The sequence below is a fragment of the Trichosurus vulpecula genome, chromosome 2 (assembly GCF_011100635.1).
Source record: "Trichosurus vulpecula isolate mTriVul1 chromosome 2, mTriVul1.pri, whole genome shotgun sequence".
NCBI classification, from domain to species: Eukaryota; Metazoa; Chordata; class Mammalia; order Diprotodontia; family Phalangeridae; genus Trichosurus; species Trichosurus vulpecula.
The window spans coordinates 332,255,474-332,278,178 of record NC_050574.1 but is presented as its reverse complement, the minus strand read 5'-3'; the positions used below and the strand labels follow the sequence as shown (position 1 = coordinate 332,278,178).

At 41.2% G+C, this 22,705-nt stretch overlaps 1 protein-coding gene across 2 annotated transcripts in view; it reads right to left on the bottom strand.

Annotated features, from left to right (window-relative positions):
* MYLK (myosin light chain kinase) overlaps nt 1-22,705 on the bottom strand; it is a 338,535-nt gene that overhangs the window by 302,052 nt on the left and 13,778 nt on the right. For both annotated transcript variants that reach the window (XM_036746782.1, XM_036746783.1), the window contains exon 2: nt 19,376-19,548. In XM_036746782.1, the coding sequence (XP_036602677.1) occupies nt 19,376-19,548 (173 nt within the window). The remainder of the gene's footprint in view (nt 1-19,375; nt 19,549-22,705) is intronic.

Sequence of the window (22,705 nt, the reverse complement as noted above, 5' to 3'; positions counted from 1 at the left end):
ATTATCAAAAAGAAATTGTTGTGACACTCCAGAATATGGGTAAAAAACCTGTACAATTTTGTAGAAATGATAGGATGGTTCAAGTCATTATTATCCCCTGTGAAAAAATACCCTTTGTGAAAACTAACCCTCCTCCCAAAATAACTACTAGAGGGGCAAAAGGGTCTTGCTCCATTGATAGAATAAAGTCAGGAGCTAAGGTATGGGTAAAACGGAAGCCAGATGATATTCCAAAGGCTGCAGAAGTTATAGCCCATGGGAAGGACAACACTGTAACAGTTGTCTATTCAGGGGAAAATAATTACCAAATCGTACCCCTGAACCATATATTTTACCGTGAATAGGTTATAATAATAGATTCACAGACTATTCTTTTTGTCCTTTGTTTTGGCTAACCTTGTTGCTAGTTTTGTTTCCTTCAGGCTTAAGCACCCTGCACTTTCCGGTGACTGCCTAAGCATGTAGCATTCTTGGAATTCCTGCCAGCTCGTTAAAGAAATGACCTCTGGAATGGGACTTTTTGGGGGCAGGGCCATCTCTACATCCAATTTCAGCATGAAGAAGCTATGGAAAATGAGACCTTCACCCCTCACCCCAAGATTTTGAGCCCCAATCGTTCAAGGGGGGTGGAAATGATGATAGTGTTCTGTTTACTTATTTTGTGTTATCCTTGCTGTGTTGTTTTATTGTTATGATATTATTGATCCTATGTAATGGATACAAGGATTTAGGGGTGGACATTTGAATTATTAATAATTATTTTGGGGATGATTGATTGAAGAGATTATTTTGCTGGGATCTAGGGGTGGATCGCATTTGAATCGTTAACCAATGTTTGGGAATGTCACTGAATGATATGTTTTGCTTTATAATGAATGATATGTTTTAGTTTCCTTTGTAATTGGATCACAATGTATGTTCTAGGATACATGGCTGATTAGATTATGTATCCTATAACAAGGGGTGGAGTGTAACCAGAATGGCCTTTGTTTTCTTTGAATGACTCAGCTTACCTCATTGAGCTTCCCTGGACGCTGGGGCTTGCTCTTCCGGGGCAGGACCAGAACTTCCTGTGTGATGAGTCATGGGGCTGGCTGAGGGGAGGTGTTAATGTCTATGCTAGGGGGAGGGGCCAACTCAGGAACCAATCGGCCCTGGTCATTTGGGCGGTGCTTGATGATGTCACAAACTCTATAAGAGGGGAGAGGACAGCTTGAAGAGTTCTCTCTTTCCTTTTCCGGTTGGAGCCAGCGACAGTTACAACGACCGTTACAGAGGCAGTTACGACAGTTACATCGTCAGTTACAGTTGCAGCTTCAGTTACAGACACAGACACAGCTGAAGCAGGAGCTGCCAGTAGCAGAGCTGACCTACGGGAGGAAGCTGAACAAAGACTTCAGGCCAGTGGGTAATCTTATTACCATCGAGGGGGAAGCATGATTTTGCTTTACGCAATCATGCTTCTCTGTAGCCTCCTGGTTACTCTTGCAAGGCGTACTTATTGGGCCTGGAAGATTTTGATCAACATATCAAAATGGGGCTTCTGGTTCATGGGTTGGTTACTGTGGAGCCTAAATAAATGTTTTGATTCTTCTGCCTTCTACTTTGAGAGTTTCTTATATCCGGCGGTTCCGAACCTTTCAGACATGTTTATGATCCTCTTTGAGATTATAAACTCGGCCCTCCTGATACATCTATGAGCAGAGAGAAATTAATAACAGATATAAATATGCCCCTAGACCTAGGAGAGAGAAACCCTTGACACAAAATGAGTCGAGCCCAGGAAGACAGGATCTGTGATACCAATGGCACACTCCAAGTACTACCCAGATACCTGAGTCTCAGGCCTGAGATTAAAGCCTGAATTCTCTGCCTCTAAAGTCAGGCTGCTCTCAGCACACCAGGATGACAAAGGCCCTTTACAAGGAATTGGCAAAATAAAGGTGGAGAAGGTGCTCTCAATGAGAATTCACACTCTGATCAAGGGAAATAAAAGTACGTGAATAATTAAGATAAAAAAAGAAAATGAAATAAATTTCTCCTTCTATAAAACCAGGGGTGTGGCCTAAATGACACAGGTTCTTTCTAGCCCTAAACCAAAAGATCTTAAGAGCAAAGGAGAAGGCCATAAAAGGTGTTCTGAAGAATTTGAGTGACGGGACAGTTTTATTGGGGTGGGGAAGGGTGTGAAGGGAGAAGACAAGGGTAGCATGGAAGGCTTTATGGAGAAGGTAGAATATGAGTTCAGCCTTGAGGGAAGGGGAAAGTAGGTGGAAAGACCTCAAAAGGCATAGATTAGGGGGTTGGGGAAGAGTCCATTCCAGGTATAGGGGATAGTGTGAGCAAAGGCAGAGAGAGAATAGGGCAGAGCATTGGGCCAGAGATTTGTCCAATTTAGCTATGTAAGAGGGAGGTGGATATCTGCAGAGGTCCCTGAGTTTCTGGACTAGGGCATCTCCTGTGGGTCTGGGACTTGTCACTGAAGGCCTTGTGCTCTGAAATGATAAAGGAACCCCTGATTGGTTCCTATGACTGGAGGCCTGTGTTTAACATGACTGGCCCCTGAAACAGGAAGAACCACACTCAGAGACTTTCAAATGAGAGGAGAAAATCTGTAATACAGAACAAGGGAAAGGTTATAGTACAAGATAAAGTAGATAGTCCATTTAAGTTAGGTTGCTGAAGGCCTTGAATGCCAACCTCAAAAGTTTGAACTTTATTTGGGAATATAAACCAAAGAATGCCAACCTCAAAAGTTTGAACTTTATATTGGGAATATAAACCAAAGAGTTCAAGTAGTGGGGTTAAAGGATATTTAAAAATTCATGGGAGGCAGAAAGTGGAGAACCTAGAAAATCTGTCTGTAAGCTAATAAAATGAAAAAACATAACAACCAACACTGAAGGCCTTGATACTGCTAAGGAAAAAAGCCAGGACATGGAGTCAGAAAATGTGGATTCAAGTTATAACTCCACCATTTTCCAGTTATGTCCAATAAAGCTACTGACAAAAGAGTTTCATAAATCATTCAGTATATGTGATCTTGGGTGAGTCATACTCTCTCCAAGACAAGCAACGATCTCCTTACTTATAAAATGTTTATGATACTTATATCACTCCCAAAACTGTTGTAGGGAGAAAATGAAACAAATATGAAAATAATAAAGTGTAATATGGATGTAGGGTGTTTCTATTATTTCTAAACTCCTTTTAAAATGAGATATGATTAGCAACATATTAATAATAATAATAGCTTTTATAAGATAGTTGAAGGTTTGTAAAATATTTTACAGGTGTTATCATATTTGATACTAGAAATGACCCTGCTATTATTATCCCCATTTCACAGATGGGGAAACTGAGGCTGAGAAAGGCTAAATGACTTGGCCAGGGTCACACAGTGAAATAAGAGGCAAGATTTGAATTTGGGTTGAAACACCTAAGTAAAATTGGGCTAATTGGCACAACATTTAAAGACTAGTGGAAAACTTACCTAATTCTAATTTTCTATACATCATAAAATGTAAATTCGAATAATAGGACCACAAGATTTAGGCTGAAAGATACCTTGTTTAATTGTTCAGTTATGTCTGACTCTTTGTCACCCCATTTGAGGTTTTCTTGGCAAAGATACTGCAGTGGTTTACCATTTCTTTCTCTAGTTCATTTTATAGATGAGGACACTGAGGCAAACAGGGTGAAGTGACTTGCCCAGGATCCTGTAGTTAGTCAGTATCTGAGGCTGGATTTGAACTCAGGAAGATGAGTCTTCTGACTTCAGGTTGGGTACTCTACCCACTGCACTCCTTCGCTGCCCCAGAAGATACCTTAGGGTTCACCTAATCCAACCCCCTCATTTTAGAGCTGAGGAAAAAAGAAATCCCAAAGAGATTTTACCCATGGATATAAATAGCAGGTTCAGAATTTGAATACAGTTCCTTTGACTCCAAATCCAGGGTCCTTTCCACCTTACCACAAGGCCTTCCTGTAACTCATCTGAACTCTTTATCCTTCAAGGTAAAGATTCTTTGGGGGAGACTCTCAACACCAGAATCACACACTCCTACCAGGTATCCAAGTCCCAATAGATCAATCAATCAACAAGCACTTGTGAAACACTTACTCTGTGCCATGCACTGTGATAAGCGGTGAGAATGCAAATGTGAAAACCAGCATCGTCCTTGTTCTCCTAATGAGGGGAGACAACATACATAACCCTCCTGTTATAAGGACCTTCTCTCCATGACCTTATATCCAATAGGTGATGAATGGTAGGTTGCCATCTAATGTCTAGGCCCAGGAGGAATTAGGGAAAATAACATGGAATTAAATGAAATTCAACAAAGGAGAAAATTAACACATCATTGAATGTATCCAACAATATAATGATATTGTATAATTATAGATAATAATAACAATATAATAACAGCTAATACTTATGTGCTGCTTTAACACTTGTAGATACCTGACCTTTGATCCTCAAAACCATCCAGTAAGTTAGGTGCTATTATTATCCCCATCTTACAGAAGAGTGTGAGGCAGGGTGAGGTTAGAAGACTTGCCTAGGGTGAGGCAGAATTTGAACTCAGGTCTTTCTGCCTCCAAGTCCAGCACTACATCATGCATGATAACTGTAAACATAATTCTTGTTTACTCTCCACCTCAAGAAAAAAAATAGCAAAGTGATGCACTGATGAATTTACTAGTTGTTAAACATTTGAATATCTATGTGACTAGCTCTGTACTGGGCATTAAGAATAGTAAAATAGTAAACACAGCCCCTGCCTTTGAGGTACTTTGGGTGTAATTGGCAGAGACAAGACTTATGGGTACAAAACAGAATAATCAAAAATATATAATTAGTTGCTAAATTGTATACTATAACTACAAGTATTATTGGGCTTCAGAGAGAAATATGGGCCAGAGGAGTTGGGATTTTAATTTTTACAATTCTCTTATCAAAGTTAATAATTCATTGGTTTAAGTAAGAGGCTCTTCAAATATGTACACTTCCCTCCTTTCACTGAAGCCAGAGTGGATGACGGGCACAAAATGCAGCCAGATGTTGTTGAAGTAATCCTTAATTTTGTTTTTTCTTTTTTTTCCCTAAAAACTTGGCAATTATAAAGATGTCTTAAAGGAAGATGGAATTCTGGGAGAGCAGAGAAGGTTATATTTGGAAATGGCCATGACATAAAAAGAAAAAGCATAGACATTTTTAAAAAGGGAAGAGGCATTTAGCTTTTAGGAATTGAAAGATATATTTGCATTTTGCAAGTATTATTGAGAATATCAAGACTGATAAAATTCATGTCAGGAAAAGTCAGGTTTTAAAAAAAAAAACCTTGTTAATCAAAGAAATAAATTTCTCTTCTTTAATCTTGGGGGAGTGAAGCAAAAACAATTATGAATTTTTGAAACTGTGTTTTGCTGTGCTTAATAAGCCTGTATTGTTAAATCATTATGTAATACACAGATACATAAATCATATATGTACTACAGGAAATTCATAGTGGCAGAATTTTTGGGCTATAAAGAAAAATAAACCAAGTCCAAGCTATATTTCTCATGCCTATACATGTTTCAGCAACAAAAAACCCTTTGTTTTTCATGCTAATCCTCCAGTTACCTTGAGTTTGGGTTTATGTCAGAGTTACAGGCTCAGAGTGGGTGAGACCAAGAAGTTGGCAGGAGTTCTTTAAGATATGGCTGCATGGTAGAGCTTTGGACCCACCCACTATCAGAGAAAAACTGTCTCTTGGGCTTCCCCATGACAGTCTCCCTGATCCTCCCTTCAGGTTTGCTCCTTGTATTATATCTGACCTTTCTACCCTTCATTTCTTTCCTTAAGCTTTGTTGTTCAATTCAGAAAATGTGTTCAAACACCCGCCATGGAACGTGCTGTGCTAGGTACTGGGTGTACAAAGACAAAAACGGAAGCAGTTCTTGCTTTTGAAGAGAGCACATTCTGTTGGGGGATCCAGTGTGTACAAGACCAAACACCACACACCCAACATCCCTCCATGTGTAGTCATGCGTGTGTATTGTCCTTTCAAGATTCAGAGTATCAGTGAGTGAATCTAGCAGGCCTTGCTATAGGTGATAGCAGCATATGAGTTGTACTTCGAAGAAAGCATAGAGATTCTATGAAGCACAGATGAGGGAATACATCCAGGTGTGGAGGAGCACTTAGACAAAGGCAAGGGGGAAGGTTGTGGATGAGTAACTACTAAGAGGACATTTTGGCTGTAAAGGAAAGTACGGGAAGGGGAACAACAGGAAATCACTGGAAATGTAGGTGGCAGCTAGACCACGAAGGATTTTGAATGCTAGACTGAAGAGTTCTTATTTTAACCTATACAAATACAAAGTCAGAGCAGCTAGGTGGAGTAGTGAGTAGAGCACCAGCCCTAGAGTCAGGAGGACCTGAGTTCAAATTTGGCATCAGACACTTGACACTTACTAGCTGTGTGACCTTGGTCAAGTCACTTAACCCCAGTTGCCTTGCTGTCCCCCCTCCAAAAAAAAATACAAAATCACTGAAAATTTTTGAGGAGAGAGTATGATACGGTTTACGTATGAGAAGTAGCAATTTGACAGTGACATAGAGAATGGATTGGCAAGATGAAAGACTAGAGACAAAGACCAGTTAGAAGAATATTACAATAGTCCAGGTAAGAGGTGATCAAGGCCTGAACTAGAGAATAGGCTGTGTGATTAGAGAGAAGCTATGAAGTTTTCAGGATTCCCTTCCTTGAGGTTAACCTCCTAGTAGTCCAAGAATGACTCTTAACTATCACTCTTCTTCCCTTGCTCCAAGTCTCTACCTGATAGGGTTTAGGTCCGAAATCTGGGTCCAACTTATAGATCTCTGCTGCCCTCAACTGGCCCCTAGGTCCTATAGCCTTCCTGGCTGGTTCCCGTGGGCCTAGTTAACCCTTTGAGTCCCACACTCCTTGGGGCTCATACAAACACTGCTTAAATTTTTGGACATTTCATTGTACTGCTTAGCCACAGGACTTAAATTCCATCTAAACAATCAATCTGAGTAAAGTGAGTGAAGAATGCTGATAAACAAAGGAAGGAAGGAAGGAAAGATGGAAGGAAGGAAGGAAGGAAAAGGAAAGGAAAAAAGGAAGGAAGGAAAAAGGAAGGAATAAAGGAAGAAAGAAAGGAAGGATGGAAGGAAAGAAGAGAGGAAGGAAAGAAGAAGGAAAGGAAGGATAGGGAGAGAGAGAAGAAAAGAAAGAGAAAAAGAAGGAAAGAAAAGAAAAAAGGAAAAGAAAGAAGAAAGGAAAAAAAGAAAGAAGAAAGGAAGGAAGGAAAGGGGAGAGGATTTGGTAGCTAATCTTCAGGTTATGAACTTCTACCAACTCAGTCAGGAGACAAATAGAGTTGCTTTTCCCTTTGGCATAGTTTTTGGGAGGTCATAGTCATTTCTATACCACCGGGAGTTGGAGTGGTACTTTAGCAAAGGTACAGTTGTAATAATCACTAAAAAGACAAGACACTTTGTTATTCATACAGTTCAAGACATGAGACATGGTCAGGGAAGAACCTAAATTCCAAATAGGAGAAATGAAAGGATATCTGACCCCTGTTGCTTCCTGTCTATGTTACCTTGGGCCTTCCACTTAATTGTCTTGGGCCTCAGCTTCCTCATCTGTCAAATGAGTCATTTTGACAAGAGGACTCTCAAGTTCCTAATAGTAACACTAAATAGAGCATTTGTATAGCTTTTTCACAACAACCCCATCGTGTTGGTGCTCGTTATCCCCATACCCTCATAGTACACCACAGGATCCTTGTTCTCTCTCTACCCACACCCTAAGTGGGAATTCCTTAAGGATTAATTTTCAGCCCTCCATATTTCCCTTTTTATAGTCCCTTCTCTAGAGGTTTTCTGTGCTCTCGAAGCTTTAATTACCACTTCTACACAAATGACTCAAATGAGATCATATGCATGGAGTTCTTTGCCAACTTTCAAGCTCTATATAAATGAAACTTCTCCTTGTAATGATTATAATGATATCCAGACTTGTGATTTCATTTGTACTGTGCAAAGAAACTCCCTCTATCAATACAGATCAATACAAGCCACTAGGAGATGCATTTAGGTGGCTAGAGTGCTAGACTTAAATTCAGGAAGACCCGAGTTCAAACCCAGCCTCAGACACTTTTTATTTTTTTAAATTAATTTATTTTTAGTTTACAACATTCAGTTCCACAAGCTTTCAAGTTTCAAATTTTCTCCCCCTTCCTCCCTTCCCTGCCTCTCCAAGATGGCATGCAATCTGATATACGCTTTACTTATACATTCGCATTAAACATATTTTCACATTACTCACGTTACAAAGAAGAGTTATAACCCATGGAATGAGCCCACGAGTGAGAGGAAACAAAACAAACGAGAGAGAGTAAATAGTATGCTTCCATCTGCATTAAAACTCCGAAATTCTTTCTCTGTATGTGGATAGCATTTTCTAAGACTTTTGGAGCTCCTCAGACATGTTTTAGCTGGGTGACCCTGGGCACATTCCTTTGACTCTTATCTGCCTCACCTTCCTCATCTCTAAAAAGGGTATAATGATAGCACCTACCTACCAGGGCTGTTATAAGAATAAAATGAGATGAAATGGGTAAAACACTTTGTAAACCTTACAGTGATACACAAATGTTACAGAACTAAGGGAGCCCCCTTGGCCATGAGAAGTTAAACGACTGGCCCAAGGTCCTGCAGCCAATAGGTGTCAGAGGTGGGACTAGAACTCTGATCTTCCTGTGAGGCCAGCCCTCCCTACTGTATGGCGCCACTTCTTATCAATGTCATCATCCTGTCTCCTTCAATATATCTTCAGTCCTTACTGCTCACTAGAGTTCAAGTCAGTGGAATGAGACATGAAGGACCCTGGAGTCAGAGGGTCAGTCCCACATTTGTGCCCTTGAACAATGTACCGAATGTCTCTCAGGGCCTCAGTTTCCTTATCTGTAAGATGAGGAGGCTGGTTAGACTAGATGGCCCCTTCTTCTGTAGATCCATGATGCTGTCACTGCTTACTGAGTACTGGACATTTCAAGTTGGATGACCCCCAATCACTTCCAGTTCTCCTCTCCTGCCTCGCCCTCCTGCTCCCCACAGCTTCCTTATTTCTGACAATGGCTCTCTCTGTTTTCCAAGCTCAGAAGCTGAGTCATCTTGGCTCATCCTTTGCATCCACATCAGTCAGCAAGCATCTTTTCTTCTTTCAAAGCATCTCTTGTGAAACAGCCCCTTCCTTTCCACTCCACTGACATCGTGCGACACCACCCCCTCCCTCTATGCTACTTCATGGGTGTACGATCTCATGATATTTCCTTGTATTAAATTGTTAATTTGCTAATTTTAATAAATGTATTATGATCTAACTTTTCAGACGCTTATGTCATCTCCTTAATTATATTATAAACTCTTCAGGCAAGAATGCTTACACTGATCCCATGCCCCATATGAACTAACACACAGTAATAAATGGATAAGGTACTGATTGATACACTAGCCTAACAGGGCTCATTTATCCTTCTGCTCAGTATGGTGGGTAAAGTCTAAACTCTCCCCACTCTGGTATTTAAAGCCCTTCACAAACTGGTTCCATCCTGCTGGTCCAAACCTGGCTACCAATATTGCCCAACCTGAAGCTTTTGCCTCAAACCACGAACCTTTACTTTTAAAATCACTGACCCCAAAACAGAACATGGTTAGTCCTGTTGCCGTGTTATCGCCATGGCCTTAGTCCTATTTCCCTGTGCTGTGTCCTCGGACTGGAATATTTCCCCCACACAACCAAATCTTGCCTTGCCAATGCAGCCTTCCCCAATCATGCTACCCTACATTATCCCTTCCTGCTTTAAAATGTTCAAGAGTTGGCCTCTGAGCCAGGAAGACCTAGGTTCAAATCCCTTCTCTGACAAGTACAGGCTGGATAACCCTGGCCAGGTCACTTACCTCTCAGCCCTTTAGACAATCCTCAACTAATATGTTACAGAGTACCGACCTGCATTGGTAGTGGGAGCTGTCTCATCTGGGAGGTCCCTATACTAATGAAATCACATATCCAATCCCTATCTCTGTGCTGCCTTTTGCTACTATGTAATTTTCCATGTGGCTTTTCCAATCCAGTCCCACCATATGCTTGAGGATGGTTCTGCATATGTGGTTCTTCAGAATCCCTGCACAGCTAAACATGTGAAAGGTATGGGATAAGTTCTTTGTAAAATGAAGGGACTCTTTTTTTAGAGAAAATAAGTGCTTATTAATTGGAAAAAATAAAGTGAAAATTACATTCAAAATGGATGGGCAAGGACTGACTCGAAGTTCTTAAGGCATTTCTTTAAGATTCTAGGTTGTAAAGAAGGTACTGATTTGCATTGAGAAAGGAAGTTTCTTACGAGGAATTTTCTAGACCAATGAAATTCCAGCTTAGGTGAACCCTCCCCCAAACCCATTTAATGGAATTGATTGAGAAAAGACGTGATGAGAAGCACTGATCCTACTAGCCCAAACAGGAGCTTCACCATAGCCTTCAAGTACCAGGGTCTCACTTTTGCCCATAGCCATCCCTTAAGCAGAGACCCAGTGATGGCCTGATGAGGACAAGTGGAGCACACTTTGCTCACTTTTAGGAACACAAAGACTTTCTGTCTGATCCAAAGCTCTTGTCAGGCCTATCTCTTTAAGGGAGTTAAAGGGTCTTCTGCTTATCTCATTCACATTCCAGCTAGGGTCTCAACCTGTTTATTTTTTCTGGTGGGATAAATTCCCTAGCTGAAGTAGCCTTTAAAGAAGACAGTTCCTGTCTTAACTTTTCAGCTTTTAATTTTTTTTTCTTTCATTACTCTCCTTTCACACTTAACCCTATACTGAGGCAAAAAGCCGGTCAGACTGGCCCTGACAGCACTTTGGATGGAAGAGCTGCAGCATGATCCATGGCCAAAGTGAGAGAAGGACTGGACTTGTGATTTCACTAAGTGAGAAAACTCCCTCCACCTATGTAGATCAGCACCTCCTCTACAATCTATGGTCTCAGAGATTTGAGGAGAGCACAGAGAAGCCAAGTGACTTGTCCAGGGTCCCCCAGCCAAGACTTGAACCCTTATCTTGCTGGTTCCAAGGTGAGCTCTCTATCCACTATACCACACTACCTTTCAAACTCCATTTATTGAAATCTTTTACAGCTTCCTTATCTTTTAGAGATTAAGATAGTTTGTATAAATACAATCTGGTGGAGTCTTGGAGCTGCTGAATCAAGATGGGAGGAGGCTTTGGGCAGTTCAGCACAGACCAGTCACACAAGGAGATGCTATGACCTAGTCAAGCAACTCTTTATAGTAGTGATTTTTCTCTGTTGATTCTAAGATTTCCCCTCCTCCAGCCCTTCAGCTGGCCAAGCCAACTGACAGAGAAGGGAAGTAGGAAACACTTTTGTCACCCTTAGGCTGGGCTGTACCACCACTTAGCACAGAATAAGACACTCCTATCACTGTTTGATATGCTGGGGCAAATCCTAGAAGTCCTCATTAGGTCCTTCCTGAACCCTTCCCTTTCCCTTTTTTTCTGCCCCTAGTTGTGGTATGACCACAAAAGGGCAGGGGTCCAGCCATCTGTTCTGTTGCTGCCCATTTCTCTACCAATTCTAGATCAGAGTTCCAGAGACCTTGCCCTAACTCTTACTTCCATCCAAGGATAGTTAACCCACTCAGCATTGGGATTTTTCCCTGGGCAAAGTTGCTCTGTTTGAGTGGATCCTCACTTCAGCCCTCTATAAACCAAGATCACCCAGATATCCATCAGGATTGTTGTTGTGTTTGTCCTTCATTTTCAAAGAGGACCATGGCATCAGGGAAATGATGACATGACTTGCAGGTGACTGATTTGAGTGAGGGAGGGCTGCGCAAGGTCACCAGCCTCACTTTCTCCTCCAGAGCCATCTGGATCCAGTGACCAGCTATTCATCAGGATGACTAGAGATGACCCAGGATCCAATGGGAGACCCTGGCCCTTTTAGGCTAAGGCCTTTTCAGGTACTCACTTAGAGTGAGATAACTCCTATTTAGTGAATAGGCCTCTTTAAGAAGTGAGTCAAGGGATGGCCCCTTTAATCAGAAAAAAGAAAAAAAGTCAAATTGAGAGGGGAAGACGCTCAGGGTTGCTGTTCCAAAGAGAAACAGTTACCAGCTTGGGCAGGGACCTATTGTGGTCCAATCTATGAGCTTCAGAGTGAACTGGGTCCAAGGTTTTGTGAAAGTTGAAAGACAGAAGGAAAGAAGGAAGGAAGGAAGGAAAGGAAGGAAGGAAAGACAGGAAGGAAGAAAAGAAAGAGAAAGAAAAAAAGGAAGGAAGGAAGGAAGAAAGAAAGGAAGAAAGCAAACAGGATACAAGGGACTAGACACTGAAGGGATCTTGCCATCTTCCCCACCATCAAGCACACATCTCACTCCCATATCCTGTCTCTGGGAATAAGAATCAAACCTAATGCAGGAAAGGGTGTGTCAATCTAGTCTGCCATATTCCAGCCATAATCCTTATAAGTGATTAGACTGAAGCTGCCATCCTGAGCCACCCTTCCCCTTTTGTGTGTCTTACTCCTCTAGAATGTAAACTCCCTGAAGGCAAGGATTGCTTCACATTTTATTTGTATTCCCCATGTCTAGAACCAAGCAGATGTTAATGCTTATTGATTGATTAGGATATCTTGGCCAAAGTGGGACCAGTTGTTAGTGATCCCTCCTCTCCTGACCCGCCACGGTAGAGGAAGTTTCCTCATGGTGAATCCCTTGAATCAAGGAAATCACAGGCTGGATCTGTGTACGAGCATGCTCTCACACACACGTACATACACAGATACACAGTAATATATTAGGTTATTTTTATTTACTGCTACATATATGCACATAACATATGTAACATATGGTAATATATTAGAAATATAACATGGTAGAGTAACATGCATACATAATGTACACATTATTGTGAGCACATTATATTCTCCAAGTAGAACGTAATCTCCTTGAAGGCAGGGACTGTTTTCTCTTTTGTCATCATATCCTCAATGCCTGGAACTGTGGCTGACACATAACAGATGCTCCATTAACAAACTGTACTGACTCAATGCTTAGCTAGTAAGCAACTGATGTAGGTCTCCTAATATTCCCCTGCCTATGAATAGAATTGGCCCCAGAGTCTAGGAGGGGAATGAATCTTCAAATAGGGGTTAAGTGGACCCAGCTGTGAAGGTTAGAGGGATGCAACGGCAGGAAGCCAACCACTTCAAACACAGCCTCATCACAGTTGGTGTCCCAACCCAGGCTCACTCTACTCAAGCCAGTGACTCATACTCAAAGTCCACTTTTATTGCCCATTGGTTGCTGTACCATGGGGTTAGGAATGCCCTGGATCCTGATTTTCTAAAGGTCTTTGAAACAAGCCAATTTCTTCTTTCTGGTAGATTCTAAAGTCAGTCTCATGAAGCAAAATCTCTTTGGGAGAAACATTTCCCTTCTTCATGCTGAAGTACACTCTCCTTCTGAGCTTCTTTCTCTAAAAGGTCTCTGAGACAAGTCAGACCCAGATCAAGATTCTCTCTGGAATGGGTCTCCTCTCTGAGTTTTACTTTGCCTTTATATTAAATTCAAAGTAAGAGGCTAAGCTGTCCTCTGAGTCAGGAAGACCCAAGTTCAAGTTCTGCTCCTGATACATACTGTTTGTCCCTGGGCAAGGCATTCAATCTCTCAGGGCTCCACGGCAACTGTCTAAGTTGCAGAACAGCTGTGGTTCTGCACTGGTGGAGAGAATTTTCTCACTGGGAGTACCCTATACTAACAAAATCACAGATACGGACCAAAAATAATGTGTCAGGTACTGAGCTAGGCAATGGAGACGCATGCAAAAGCAAAAATGAAGTGGTCTCATATGCAGAGAAGAAGAGACTAAATACTTTACACAAAGTAAATACAAAATAATCTTGGCAATAATGGGAGGGGGAGAATAAAAAAGACAATTAAGCAACAGGGGTGATAGAAAAAGGCCTCCTCTAAATGCTGGAGAGGATATGGGAAAATTGGAACACTGTTACATTGCTGGTGGAGTTGTGAACTGATCCAGCCATTCTGGAGAGCAATTTGGAACTATGCCCAAAGGGCTATAAAAACATTTATACCCTTTGACCCAGTAATACCACTTCTAGGGTTGTATCCCAAAGAGATCACACAAGTGGGAAAAGGACCCATATGTACAAAAATATTTATAGCGGCTCTATTTGTAGTAGCAAAGAATTAGAAATCAAGGGGATGCCCATCAATTGGGGAATGGCTGAACAAGTTGTGGTATATGAAGGTAACGGAATACTACTGCGCTATAAGAAATGGGGATGATACGAACTTCATAACAACCTGGAAAAACCTACACAATATAATGCTGAGCAAGGGGAGCAGCACCAGGAGAACATTATACACAACCACAGATATATGGATTCTGTGACGACTAACCCTCTTAGACCTCGCTCTTCTCAGCAATACAAGGTGCAAAGACAACTCCAAAGGACTCACGATGGAGAGGGCTATCCAAAGAACTATGGGAGTCTGAATGCAGATTGAGGCACACTTTATGCTTGCCTTCCCCCCCCCCCTTTTTTTCTCTTTTGTTTTTGTCTTTTTTTTTTTGGTTTTGTTTCTTCTTTCTCATGATTCATTCCATTGGTCATAATTCTTCTTTACAACTTGACTATTGTGTAAATAAATTCAATGTGAAGCTATATGTAGAAGATGTATCAGATTCCATGCCATCTTGGGGAGGGTGGGGGGAGGGGGAGAAAGAAAATCTGGAACTCAAAGTTATGTGGAACTGAGTGTTGTAAACTAAAAATAAAAAATCTTAATTATAAAAAAAAAGAAAAAGGCCTCCTCTAGGAGGTGGGATCTGAGTTCAGCCTCAAAGGATGTCAGAGATTCTAAGAAGTCAAGGTAGGCAGGTGTTACAGGCATGAGAGAGAGTCTGTGCAAAGGTGCAGAGACAGAAGATGGAATGTCACACACAGGGAGCAGCAAGCAGACCAGTTGGGCTGGAATGCAGAGGGCCTGAAGTGGAGAATAGTGTGATAAATCGAGCAAGGTAGCCTACAGCTAGATGGTAAAGGACTTTAAATGCCAAAGAGAGAAGGTGGTATTTGATCCCAGAGGCAATGATGAGCCATGGGAGCTTCCTTAGGAAAAGAGTGTCATATTCAGACCAAGGGCCTTAGGAATATCAATTTGGCAGCCGTGTGGAGGATAGATTGGAGGAGAGACTGGAAGGTGAGAGACCCATTAGGAGACTCTTAGAAGAGCCCAGGTGAGAGGTGGTAAGGGGCACACTAAGGTGGTGGTGGCTTCATGAGACAAGAGGAGACAGGTGTAACTGGTATGTGATCATGTCACTTGGATTTGGAGGATTCCAATCAAGGTTAGTGTGTCAGTGACACAGTAGATAGAGTGTCAGACCTGGAGTCAAGAAGGCTCATCTTCCTGAGTTCAAATCTGGCCTTGGACAACCCTGTGTGAGAGGTACTACAGATCTAATGATTTCTTCTCCCCATTTACAGAAGAGGAACCTGATCCACAAAGCGCTTAAGAGATTTGCCCATAATCTCACTTCTTAGTTTCAGGCTAGGTGTGTAACCCTGGGTGAGTCATTTAACCCTGTTTGCCTCAGTGTCTTCATCTGGAAAAAACAAACTGGAGAAGGAAATAGCAAGTCACTCCAGTATCTTTGCCAAGAAAACCCCAAACGGGGTCATGAACAGTCAGACATGACTGAAAAAACTGAACAACAACTCAAGGTCAAGCAGGTGAATGACTTTTCAATCTGTCTTTTTTTTTAAGGAAAAGATTTATCTAGAACCAACAGATTACATACAATGCTAGCCATTTAGCAATTATGAGCAAAGTTCATTACAAAATCCTCTCGCCGTGTGCCATCATTACCCCATGAATCTGGTGGGAAAGGACTCAAGAAAGATGAAATCATTCAGCAATGATGCCATAATTGGAGCGTCTGTACAGCTCTTTCAGCTTTTCCAAAGCACCTTTTCACATATAATTTCTCATTTCATTCTCATAATCCCATAAGCTAAGTAGAGCACATTCCCATTTTACAGATGAAGAAACCTAGGTCAACCAAGGTGAAGTGCCTAAGAAATTAATGACAGAGCCTGGAACCTGGCCCAGGTCTCCTGTTTGCTAAATCAGTGATTGTTCCACTAGACTGCACTGCTTGAAACACCTGAATCAAATGATCCAAGTGATTGATCCCTTCTCTTCCCCAAAATTAAAGCACAAAAGCATGGTCATAGAAGAGATGACCAGGGAGCTAGGGATCCTCCTTCTTTTCAGGTCCTTAAGAATAGGAAAAATCCTTAGCAATTAAACCAAAGCATAAGAGCCTGGCTCAGAGTCAGTGGAATGGACAAAGCTGTTTTGTAGCTGAGTCCATCCCAGAGCTAGGAGGACTCCTAAGTCCCATTCTGCCAGCACAAGGCTGGAGACCCAGCTGGAGTAATGAGGCATCATGGAAAGCCAGAAAAAGTTCTCACCCTCGGACAATGACCAAGCAGGGAAGATGCACAAGGAGATCTGGAGAACACAAATTAAAAGGAGACAATAAAAGGACTAGGGCATCTATCCAGACAATTTTCCTGGAAAGCAACCAGTGTTCCCTCTCCAATTGTCTTCATATGAAAGTTTGCAGGGAAGATCACATTCAAATCATCAAAAGTAAAAACATTCTTTAAACTCCTCAGGTGGCTGTCTTCCCTATTCAATGTTCACCCTTTCCAAAACATTTAGTCATGATTATTCTCTAAATTCATGAGTTTTCCAAACATGCCACTCAAATGAAGTTTTGTAAAAAAAAAACCAAAAACCTCAGTGTCATCCATGAAGATTGATTAAAAACTGGGTGAGTCTCTTCTTTCTGGCACTCAGTTTCATCATCTCTAAAAAGAGGAGGTTGGACTAGATATCTAACATCCCTTCTGGCCATGATGTTCTATGATCCAAAGATCCTGTGACTTCTGATATCCTTCTTTCCTCTCCTGGTGACCCATTTTCAGCTCTACATCCCCACCGTATAGGAAGAAAGAATGTTCTAGGAAGTACTTTGTAGCCCTATGTAACTTGTAGCCCTATGTAACTATGTAATTAGGGTGGTACTTTTTTGTTATTGTTTTCTCTTTTAGAATGCTAAAGTAATCAAGTGCCTTTGATTAAGTCTTGCTAGGTGGGAAGCCCCAGGCCCCCACCCTTTTTCTAACTAGATGTGAAGCCCCAGGCCCACACCCTTTTGCTGATTAGATATGAAGCCTTCAGCCTTAAGAAGGGTATATAAACTCAGAGGTTAACATTTTGTTTGGGGCTCTCACTCACTGGAAGAGTGTCATGATTTGACCAGACCAGACTCTGAGTAGCTGCTGGAGCCTCCAGCTTTGAAAACCCAGATGTTGGTGCCTTTCTCTCTGGCAACTATGTAATTCTTTGGTCAGACAGCTAGAGGCCTGTCTGTTGATAACTATGTTTGTTTGCTCTGTTTATATTGTCTCTGTTTGTAATTTCTGTTTGTATTTGCTCTGAAGTTCAGGGTGCTGGCTTTTCCTCCTGGACTAAGTGAATGATATATGTATGTTTAGTTAAAATGAGATTGTTAATCCTCTGAAGTTGCTTTCCTTAGAAAAGCAGATCAAAGAACTTGTGCGGGCAGCCCTTCTGTGTGCTGGTGTACTATATATTAGCTATGATTGCTTGTGTTTACAGCATCTTAGGGTTTGTAACACGCTCCCCATGTTTTAACTCATTGGAACCTCAGAACAACCCTGTATGAGAGGTACTATAGTTGTGATGATTTCCTCTCCCCATTTACAGAAGGGGAAACTGCTGTACAAAGAGGTGAAGAGATTTGCCCATGATTAGACATCCTAGTTTCAGAGACAGAATCTAGTTTTGTTAATTCAGACACTTTGTATCACTAAAGTGTCCTCTGTTAGAATGTCCCCTACATTTTCCCTTCCAGAGATGCTATCTCTTGCCCCCCCCCATCTATTCTTTAATCATTTTATAATAGATTAGGTCAATAACCTTTAGAATTCTGGCACCCTTTGCCAATTGTGCATAATAGCACTAATGATAATAATTAATAGAAGCAGGTAGGTCTTGTCTCAGTTTCCTCAACTGTAAAATGGGGATAATGATGACACCTTCTCTCCAGGGTTGTTGTGAAGGTCCAATGAGATTCTATTTGTAAAGCATTTAGCAGAGTGCCTCCACATGGTAGGTGCTTCATAAATGTTTATTCTCTACCCCTCATCTTTATAAGAAGGCTCCACTATAACAGTAAATGTCCTTGAATCTCTTCTTTATCCTTTCCACTAATATCCACAGACATGGAACAGGGATTATTCTGCCCACTTGGCAGATTAAGATACTGAGGTACAGTGCTTAGATTTTCCTTAGTAAAAAAAAAGCAACAAAATCTGAATCAAGCAATTGGATTTGTACTCTGTATGTAGAAGTGGCCAGATGGAATTAGCACTTTGTAATATTTGTAGTTGACTGCACGCTCCTTTCAAGAGATGTGAGAATATAAAACATATTGAACACTCAATTAAGCAAGTATAGATTATCCTTAGCAAATGTCTGTTACCAAGTAGCTTCTCCTTCCCAGGAGAATAAAAAGAATTATGGGAAGACTTAAATGAATTATTGCAGGAGAGAGAGACAGAGACAGAGAAAAGGAGACACACAGAAAGGTGGAGACAGAGAGAGAGAACAGAGAGAACAGAGAGAGAGACAGAGAAAAAGAGACAGAGAGAAAACAGAGACAGAACAGAGACAAAAAGAGAGATAGAGACAGAGAGAGAGAAACAGAGAGAAAGAGAAAAAGACGAGAGACAGAGAGAGTGAGAGTGAGACAGGGAAAAACAGAGAGACAGAGAGACAAAGACAGAGAGAATTAGAAACAGAGAGAGACAGAGAAAAACAGAGAGAAAGAGACAGAGAGACAAAGAGGAGAGACAGAGAGACAGTAAGAGTGAGAGAGGGAAAAACAGAGAGAGACAAAGACAGAGAGAATGAGAGAGAGAGAGAGAGAGAGAGAGAGAGAGAGTTCAAAAGGACAACACCAGGAAGCAAACAGCATGTTTTTCCAAGCTGTAAACAACAGAAGTTAATGGTTTCTTATACAATCATTTTTTATTCTTGTTTGGTATTTGAATGTTTGTTCTAGTTGCTGCCTGCATATTTAGAAAAATTAAAATAAAGTGGAAAGTCAGGGGAGGCAAATATCATCTAGTTTTCTACTACTTGTGAACCTTACCTTCCCTTCAAACCTGGCTGTGCCACCCTCAGGGACACAGAGGTTCTTGGGGGGCAGGATGAAGATGGGGGCCTCATTTAGGGAGGAGGAGCTGAGTCCCGAAGGTCGAGCACTAAGAGAACCTTTGGAAATGTGGGTTGAAGCAACTAGTTTCACGTCTCCCATGGTCTTAGCTGTAAAAGAGAAAGAGAGAGAAAGAAGAGTTAGACACGTGCACACACACCTTCCACCCTTCACCCCCACCCCACCTCTGCTGGCATATATCTCAGCTCTCACTGGCACACTCAACAATGCCATTAGAGCACTCTTCCTCAGCACTGTAAATGTGAGGAGCTTCAGGTATTAATTATCCTGATCTGGTTCCCACTAATACCAGCAACACACCTTGGAACTCAGACCAAAAGAAGAGAGAAGGCTCCATGGTCCTTCAGATACATAGGTTCACTCTGGAGAACCATTGCCCCAAATCCCTGTGATTTGCCTGTTGCTACCAGAGCAGCCCCTGGTCTCTGCAAAAGCCAAGGTGATACTCCACCTCTCCCTTTGCTCTCCTCCCCTAAGAAGAGACCTCCTTGGGTATGCTGACAAAGAGCCTGTACACTTTTCATAGCATTCATGACATATTCAATCATTCTGTAAATATTTACTAAACCATAAGAGGGCAGAGTCATGGACTAGACATTTGAGATGACTCAATCAATCAAAAAGTATTTAAGTGACTACAAAGTGCCCATATGGCCCTAGTAATTGAGGATGCTAGAACAAAGAATGAAAATAAATCCCTACTCTCAAGGAGTTTACATTCTAATGGGAAAGATAAATATGTATAAAAATGCATAAAATGAACAAATAACAAATACAAATGAATTAAATAAACGCCAGGTAGTTTGGGAGTGAGAGAACTGTTGGGGAAAGCAGGGAAGGCTTTTGAGCTTCATCTTAAGGAAAGACGGAGCCTCTCTCAGAGGTAAGGAGGAAGTACATTCCAGGCATGTGGGATGGCCAGTGCAAGGGCAGAACTGGAAGATGGAGTGTACTTTGCGAGATGAACATTGTTTCTCAGCTCCTGGGAATTTCTTAGGCTAGTGGTTCTCAAAATATTTGGTCTCAGGATCTCTTTGCACTCTTAAAAATTACTGAAGGCCCGAAAGAACTTTTATGTGGGTTGTGTCTATTGATATTTACTATTAGAAATTGCTATGTGCCATTAGAAATTTAGACCAATAAGATTTTAAATGTGTATTCATTTTTTTAAAAATAACAAGAAACCAAGTATATGTTCAGAGAAATAAAAGTTTTTATGAAAAAAGCCAATATTTTCCAAAACAAAATTTTTTTTTAGAAGAGTGGCATAGTTTAACATGTTTTTGCAAATCTCTTTAATGTCTGGCCTAATCAAAGACAGCTGGATTCTCCTATCTACTTCTGCATTCAATCTGTTTTGAAGTGTAACTTTGGTTGAAGTGTATGAAGACAATCCAGCCTCACATAAACATGTAATAAGAAAACGAAGGAATATTTGAGGAGTATTTTCATAGGCAAATAATGCCTTAGTATTATTATGAAAATAATTTTGATGTTGCAGACCCCCGGATGAGTCCTGGAGACTCTTAGAGTTCTCTGGACCATACTTGTGAGAACCTCTATCCTAGTCTAACAAGAGAGGATACAGACTTCTGAAAGTCAGAGGAAGCCAGCGTTGATGTGGTAAGGCTTCCTGAAGGAGATTCAGTTCAAATAATTGTGGAATCATAGTATATTCAATTACCATTTATTAAGCTCTCAACCATATGCATGACACTGAGCTAGGTACTGGGGATGTTAAAAAAAATACAGTCCATCCCCTCAAAGAGTTTGGGGTAATGCAGTATGTACACAAATAAATGAACACAACCCAGATCACACACAGGATCACAGAGTAAGAGCTGGAAAGGACCTTAGGGGCATCCAAGACAACTTTCCTCATTTTTCTGATGAGGCCCATTGGGGTTAAGTAAAACATACAGTCACATAAGTAGTAAGTAACAGAAGGAGTGGTTGAATCCCTATACTCTGACCCCAAATCTAGTGTCCTTTTCAAGATAGTTTGATTCCTCTTCTCTCAGGCGACATTTTGTAGAATTCACATAAACAGCAGATGATAAATTTGAGGAAAAAGAGAGCTCTGACAACTAAGGGGATCAGGAAAGGCTTTCTATAGGAGAGAGCAGCCAAATCAAGCCTTAGAGGAAGGAAAGGATTCTGAGAAGCAGACTTACATTCCAGGACCAGGGGCAGCCTAAACCATGACATGAAGGCAGGAGACGGAATGATGAGTCCAAGGAAGACCCACTATGTCATTTGGTTGGAACATGGAAGAATGAGGGAAAAGGAATAATACAGAAGTCTAGACAAGTAATTCCATATGGAAGAAAGGCCAAAAAACCCCAAACCGGTTTGTTGAAATAGGGGGATGGGAAAGAGAGAGAGAACCTTTCAAGTGTAATGGTGGTCATATCATAGAGCATGTATGAGAATAGGTCTGGGTCAAGCTTCAGCAGTAAGCACATGTGTGTGTCTCTGAAAGTGACTGGGGCCCAGGCCTATCCCATGCATGCTTCATGGGACATCTACTGTTGCACAAATTTAGAGAATAATGTATAAAGGCAGGATGGGATCATACAAGTTACACATGGATAATGGTAATCTTGGCCGGACCACTGGGGCTACGTTAGCAAGTAACAGATGGTTGTTAGAACACTATATTTTTGTGTTTTCATATTTTAGAATGGAATATCTGCTACTAATGATACAGTTATAGATTTTTAAGCCTATCATACGGATAGCTGCTGAATCACTATTAGATATTATGCCTGCAAATTAAGTATTCTGTCACCAAGAGAATGGGTTATTTTCTCATAATCTTAATGAAAAAGCTCAAAAAAAATACCTATCAAAGGGAATAATTATCTTACAGTTCTGTAGAGAACATGGGGCTCAGGATATGTTGGTGAGGATGCAGCCCTCTTATCAATGAATCAAGCATTTCTTAAGCACTTAACTGTGTGCCAGGCTCTGTGCTAAACTCTAGAGATACAAAGGAAATTTAAAAACAAAACCAAAAAACAACAGCCCCTGCCCTCAAGGAGCTTATACTGTACTGGGGAAAACTATATATAAAATCATACACAGTCAGTCAATAGACACTTATTAAGCACCTACTATGTGCTAAGCACTGTGCTAAACCCTGAAGACCCAAAGAAAAAAATTTAAAACTCCCTTCCCTCAAGGACCCTACACTGTACTGGGGAAAATTACACACACAAAAAATATGCAGGCCTCTGGTGTGAA